This window comes from Typha angustifolia, chromosome 13 (genome assembly GCF_048772165.1).
Source record: "Typha angustifolia cultivar Huaian chromosome 13, ASM4877216v1, whole genome shotgun sequence".
Taxonomy (NCBI): domain Eukaryota; kingdom Viridiplantae; phylum Streptophyta; class Magnoliopsida; order Poales; family Typhaceae; genus Typha; species Typha angustifolia.
Genome location: NC_133251.1, coordinates 2,286,962 through 2,293,799, shown reverse-complemented (window position 1 = coordinate 2,293,799; position 6,838 = coordinate 2,286,962). Strand labels below are relative to the sequence as shown.

General features: G+C 37.4%; 2 protein-coding genes across 4 annotated transcripts; both read left to right on the top strand.

Moving 5' to 3' along the window:
• LOC140773727 (binding partner of ACD11 1) lies at positions 1-2,886 on the top strand. Of its 3 annotated transcripts, none has more exons than XM_073116434.1 (5): positions 1-130; positions 1,157-1,276; positions 1,530-1,605; positions 1,783-1,893; positions 2,301-2,886. In XM_073116434.1, exons 2-5 carry the CDS (start codon positions 1,161-1,163, stop codon positions 2,727-2,729), a joined length of 732 nt encoding a protein of 243 aa, XP_072972535.1. In that variant the 5' UTR covers positions 1-130; positions 1,157-1,160; the 3' UTR covers positions 2,730-2,886. The 3 variants fall into 3 exon arrangements, with proteins under 3 accessions (XP_072972535.1, XP_072972537.1, XP_072972536.1); XM_073116436.1 differs by lacking the exon at positions 1-130 and adding an exon at positions 208-226; XM_073116435.1 differs by lacking the exon at positions 1-130 and adding an exon at positions 305-505.
• A 1,075-nt stretch (positions 2,887-3,961) lies between these two features.
• LOC140774416 (homeobox-leucine zipper protein ATHB-23-like) lies at positions 3,962-5,904 on the top strand. Its single transcript, XM_073117411.1, has 2 exons — positions 3,962-4,793; positions 5,208-5,904. The coding sequence occupies exons 1-2, from the start codon at positions 4,212-4,214 to the stop codon at positions 5,535-5,537; spliced, it is 912 nt and encodes a 303-aa protein (XP_072973512.1). The 5' UTR covers positions 3,962-4,211; the 3' UTR covers positions 5,538-5,904.
• The last annotated feature ends 934 nt before the right edge of the window (positions 5,905-6,838 follow it).

The following is a 6,838-nucleotide window of genomic DNA, read 5'->3' as shown; positions in this document are numbered from 1 at the left end:
AAGCGTTCTATTTGGGTTGGGGGTGAAAACGGAGGACGGTATAGTTACTCCTTGGGTATGAAATCGGGATTCTTCTTCAACTTTCCTCTCTTCGAATCTTTGCAGCTACTAAAGAAAAAAGGCAGCAAGCGTAAGCTACTCGCATCTCTTTTCTCCGTTTAGTTTTCTTTCCAATCTATGGGGTTTTTAAAGCGTCTAATGCCTGTTGCTCAGAAGAAAAGAGAAAGTATTCTTTTTTATGGTTTATTGTCCAATCTTTACTTACAATTCAGGTTTCTTTTTTCCTTTCTTTTTCTCTTGATCTGGTAGGAATGATGAAATTTGGAGAAATTAGTCCAAAATCGAAGTTGTGGTGAAAGTTGACATTTTTATTGGATTGGACGTGTTGTTCTTGAAATTCTACTTGTCTATTGATGGCTGTCGGCTAGAAAGCTTCATTCTCTCATTTAAAGTGCCTAAGTATAAGCGCGACTGCGCGAGATTACGGACTGTCTAGTGTTGGCTGGTATATGTGATACAAAAATCCACCCTTTTAACTTTCGATTCACTAATTGTGGTAATCCTTGCCCCGTATTGTGGTAAAACATTTTAAAGTGGCTTTGAATGCAAAATAATCGATTTTTGCAGTCATCGTAGAAATAAAATCCATTTATATTGAAAATCAGGATTTGATTGCATTCTGCTCTTTCAATTTATTTGTATATTCATATAGAAAGTACTGTATTGCAATATGATTCTTATCCTTTATGTGTATATGCTTATGCAAACTTCATTGTCGGAATTTTCTGAAGATATACTGCCTGGACTACTCTTGTCAATATAGTAAAATTTGAGCAAAATATCAGAGCTCTAAGAAGTTATTTTAAGATGCATTTTAATTCGCAATCAGTGAGCGCCACAAAGTTACTTCACATTATGTAATTCTTCATTGCTTGTTCCATCTAATTACATATTCCCTTAAGAGAATTTTAATTTCAGGTCACTTGTTTTCATTTTCTTAGCGGATTGCTTAGAGGAAATTTTTTATCCAGGAATATTGCCCTTATGTATTTTTCTTTACCCTCTAATTCATCATTGATGTTTATCATCTGATTCCAACTATAGAAAATATGAGATAACAGTATTAACACATATCACCTCTTGGTGAAAATTCCAGGATCATGAGCCTAGGCGGTTACACAGTGGAAGTCACTAACCTCTCTGGTAGAGCAACTGAAAAAGAGCTCTACGATTTCTTTTCTTTCTCTGGGGCTATTGAGCATATTGAACTCCTCAGGTGCGCAAGTCTCGTTATACACTTTCTTTTATTTGTGAACTCTGCATCAGTATATGTTTCTGATTATAAGTGGCTACAAATTTAATGGATCTTGAAAAGTTTCATAGTTATTCCTGAGAATTGACAGATTGTAGTACTCGGTACTCTTCCACTGTGCATTAAGTCTGACCATACTATTCAATCTTCACTCTTTTCCACTCTTTTAATCTTGATTTTTTGTGACTGTATATGCTCTTTCTCAATCGTTGGACAGATCTGGAGATTATGCATCTACTGCTTACGTAACATTTAAAGAACCCCATGCCTTGGAAACTGCAGTTTTGTTAACTGTAAGTTCTTATACAATCAAATTGAAACTAGTTTTGTAAGTCATTGTCAATATTTTCCCCACTCTTGAAGGAAAATGTTGTAATAGATGATTTCCCATGGGTGCTTCCATGGCTGGTCATATTTTGTTAAGGACAGCAGTTAATTAGATAAAAGCTCATCCAATCTGTTTCTTCCAGGGAGCTACTATTGTTGATCAACCAGTATGCATTACTCGGTGGGGCCAATATGATGAAGCTTGCAATTTCTGGGACAAGCCTTGGAATCTTGAAGATGATACAGAGTTTACGGTATGCATTGTTGTATTATTCATCTTGTTACTATTGTTCAAGTACCTCAGGACATTAGATTAGCCCAAAATTGAGTACATTCTTTGCTACAATAGTTATTTGAATTTTTATCCATCTTCTAGTAATAAGTGAAGGACTCACTTTTGATTTATTTTCCTCATGTTATATGAAGAATTATTAGACTCCTTAATCATAGAGAAAAGAACTGACTCATCGCTTTTCTACTTTGATGCATCAACTCCATATTTCATTTATTTCATGGCAGTTAGTCATTGCTTTTATCATGCTCATTTTATTAGTTTGTAAACTTATCATATTTCTGAAACTGCAATCTTGAACAAGTTTGTAAGCTTGTTCATTAAATAGAAAATTATTTTTTAAGCATGACAAACTGCAATCTTGAACAGACTGTACATCAATGCGAGTTCAAGACAACTCCTTCGGAAGCTCTGACAATAGCGCAAGATGTAGTCACAACCATGCTTGCAAAGGGATACACACTAAGCAAAGATGCCATGATCAAGGCAAGAGCTTTTGACGAATCTTATCAGGTCTCTGCCTCTGCTGCTGCAAAGGTTTCTGAACTGAGCAAGAGAATTGGACTAACGGATAAGATCAATGCGGGTGTTGGTGCGGTCAGATCAGTGGATGAAAGGTACCATGTACTGGAGACAACCAAGACTGTTGTGTCAGCCACAGGTAGAACAGCAGCCAGTGTTGCGAACTCCGTGGTCAGCAGCAGCTACTTCTCTGCAGGAGCTATGTTGATCTCTGATGCTCTGAACAGGGCTGCAAAAGTTGCAGCCGAGTTGGCCACCCATGGTAACAAAAAATAAGACGGGTAATATGCTTGTATTGTAAAACTGTCTTTTTATTTCCTGCAGATAATGTGATAGAGCTGTACTATTTGCAGTTATGTAATAGTTATTGTACTTGAGCTAATATGAAATGAGGTCTTCTCAAATTTCACTGTAAACGTGCCATTTTTTTACTAACTGTTATTGGTTGCCGGGTCACTGAAGTATTAGGAAGGGCGAGAGTCATGATTTTAGTTAACAAATCTTCAGCATCGTCTTTAATTTAGACTTACATCTTGATCTTTGTAGGACCCCTTTCTTATTTCTGTCAATGTTATGTTGTGTTGTGCAATTAGTAGTTTTTAATCTTACCAAGTTTACAATTATTGTCACTGATGCCCTTTCTCCTGGAACATATGATCGATAAACTTACACTTGATCCAACTTTCAAGTACTATGCGGCAAGGATGGGCTCCCTATTTCCTTTAAACTGTTCACTCTGATGATAAAGTACAAAGTTGTTGTCATACTTTTGGTGGCGGAATTCAGATGAATTGACCGAGTTGGCTAATCAATGATACCTTTCAACAGTTAAAATTGTATTGGACTTCAATTATCTACCACTGTTGGAAGTGTTGACTCGGATGCAATAACACCATTTACTAAATATACGAGGAAATGGCATCAGAGTATTGACTAGAATGCAATTACACAAGTTACTGAACAAGATCTTGTAAATGATTGAAGTAGTCTGTCAATATGACCCCATGTTTTACTTGCGGTTGTAGTCATTCTCTGAACAAGCTAAAGCGTATGCATGTGTTCATTTCTTATCTCTTGCATCATAACTCTGGTGGGCCTATGTACCATAGGAACCCTTGTGCTATAACATTCAAATGCTTAAGGATAGATTTATATTTGAACTTGGTTCGATATCAAATTTCAATGACTCTTATTGGATAATTGGATATGAATCATGAGATTAGGTCCCAAATAAGATTTAATCTGAATCTAAAGTCTGAATTACCTGAATTCAGATTCCATTTCACTGCAAATCCAAGTCTGATTGGATGCCAATATGATTGTTGGAAGAATAATGATGCCCTATAAAAGTGTTTCTTATACATCTTGTAATAAATACTGCATTGTCCATCTAAGATTCTTCCACTCTGACTTGTCTTCCTTTTGGTACTCTTTTGTGACTATCTCTTGTACCGTTCCTACTTTAATAACAACAAACACTCTCTTCTCTCTTCCCGCAGCATCAAATATAATTACAAGAATTACTGGTATTAGCCATCACCAATCAAGAGGACACTGAGATAGTGGGATGAACCAAATTGGGCAAAGGGTGCAGGTTTCCATCTCATCATGGTGACACCTACACATGATTAACCTCATGAAGAGAGCCCTTGGATTCTTGAAGCTGGCATATGATTCTTGTTCTGAGTACACGCATGCACTTGCTTCTCTCATTATGTTGCATGTTTTTCTCCTCTGTACCCTAGCTTGCCATCATATATGCCCCTGTCCTCTGCTCCCAGTTACTCTCAATGCTCTCCATCTCTATCACCCATGTTTCATAACCAAATGACCTTTAATGGTTTGCCCTCCTCCTCCTTCTTCCCTGCCAACTATGTGCTACAAGGCACACATGAAGACATCAACCACCAAACCAACCACTCTTTTGCTCCAATCCTTCCAACTAATCCTGAGACCTTCACAAATGTGGAAACAATTCTTGGCAAGAGACCAATGTGCTTCACGGGGTTCGACGCGTGCGAGGAGATGCATATGGAGGACGAGTTCTCCGATGACTGCTCCATGGCGGGGGAGAAGAAGAAGAGGCTAAACTTGGAGCAGGTGAGGATGCTGGAGAAGAACTTTGAGATGGGGAATAAGCTTGAGCCTGAGAGGAAGATGCAGCTGGCTAGAGCACTTGGGTTGCAGCCTAGGCAGATTGCTATTTGGTTTCAGAATAGGAGGGCTAGGTGGAAGACGAAGCAGTTGGAGAAGGATTATGATGCTCTCAAGAGACAGTTCGAGATTCTCAAGGCAGAGCATGAGGCACTCCAAGCTCAGAACAAGAAGCTTCAAGCTGAGGTACTGGCTCAAGGCTTTTGAAAATTTCCAATCTTTCAAACAACTGATGGCATGGTTTTTTTTTTTAAAAAAAAAAGAAATTAACTGATGCATAAATATATATATTTTTAATCAGCAAAGAAGATATGGACAAAAACAGCTAATTTTGGTAGATAGATAACCCCAATAACTTTCAGTTAAAATGAATTAATAATCTCATTGTCTTTTTAAATGTTTTGATTTAGATTATTGGAGAGAAAAATCACATCTTGTATTACAGATAGATGACATGGGCCATACTCACTCACTAATAGGATCTTTTTATTACTATCTCTGTTTTCTAAAATCGCAACTAATTAATCACTGTCTACATCTTGTCCTTATTTTATGTTTTTTCTCTGGTTCATCATGCATCCCCTTTAACTCATGTTTCAGATTATAGCCTTGAAAGGCAGAGAGGCATCTGAAGCCATCAACCTCAACAAAGAAACCGATGGCTCTTGCAGCAACAGGAGTGAGAGTAGCTTTGACATCAACTTGGACATCTCAAGAACACCAACCATTGATAGCCCCTCAAATCCAAACCAAAGCAGAACATCCGTGCCATGCTATAGGCCATCAAATGTCTCCCAGCTATTGCAAAGCTCTTCCAAATCAGTAGCTCAATGCTCCAAACTGGAGAATGGCATCCAAGATGACAATCTATGCAACATGCTTTGTAGCATGGATGATCCATCTGCCTTCTGGACATGGTCAGAACACTAATTTCCATTTATACATGCTCGACACCAGTCTTCGTGTTCTCAAAGAATTCAAAGAAAGGAAATGTAGTTGAGATGTGATAAGCTGGGCAATTCCTTTATATGTTGGTGTGCGAAGAGATAGCGATCAGTTCAATTTGAACCATTGGAAATAGATGTAGGTGCTAAGAAAATAAAAGGTGCTGCATATATTAGTAGTACCTCTTTTTAAGTGTGCCCTCTCTCCTTGTACTAGTTGAGATATAGTTGAGAATTGATGTAGATGGAGGCTAGTGTTTTATGTAGCTCCATCTTGATGTCTTGGGGTTTCTACATAACCATGAAGCAAAAATTATTTGGTCTGTTTGTTCATGTATAGATCTGCCATTTGTTCTAATAAAAAGAATTGTAGTACTGATTTGCTATTCTTGAAAGTTACAGGCGAGCTGTGTATCTGAGATTCTGAATGTCATGACTAAAAATTAACTTTCTTGGAGTTCTTCAAGGGCTACAAATTTGATTCCTCTTCTTGGAGTTCTTCAAGACCTATAATCTTCATATCTTAACATATACTAAGAGAGGTCCTCTGTTTTCTAATGGAAGCCATTTAAGAGCAGCCATATGATGCACAGTTTAGGCTACTCCAAAGTACTTTGAATTTTTACTCGTGGGTATTTTACATGCTCTAGATCATGACTAACAAACAGCATAAAGTATTTTTCCTCTGTTTGACCAATCACGTATCTGAAAGCTAACTAGACTAAACAAATGAATAAGCCTTCTCAATAGATAGGTTGGACATCTGGGTGTAATCCATCATAATTAAGTGCAATCCCATGCATCTATGTTGTGCTATGTGTCCTCCTAAAGTACTAAATTAAACAATCATCCACAATTGTGTCACATCTTCATCGGAAGACATTAAGGATGTACCTGTGACATACATATAATTTCAGGTAGTGCTATATATATATGGTATATTGATGATTAACTAACTAAAAATGAAAAGACAAGCTTATATAGAAAGTGCAACTACTTCAATTGTGACGTGGTGTTGTGTACAATGCCCTATGTATTAATAATTAAAAGTAGATTAAATTGGAAAAGTTTGTGTACAGTAGAATGCTAATTAAGAGTCGATCTAATTCACTAATCACCCGTGGAAAGTAAAATTGGTGTGATCGATCACGTGACCAAGGCTTGTCTCAACGAACCTTTTTGGTTTCCGTATACTTGGGATGCCACAATATAATGGCAGGGGTTTGGACTTTTATGAGACAATTCCGAAGGTATAAGGAATGTCATGTGATGGTGGAGAGAGGATCT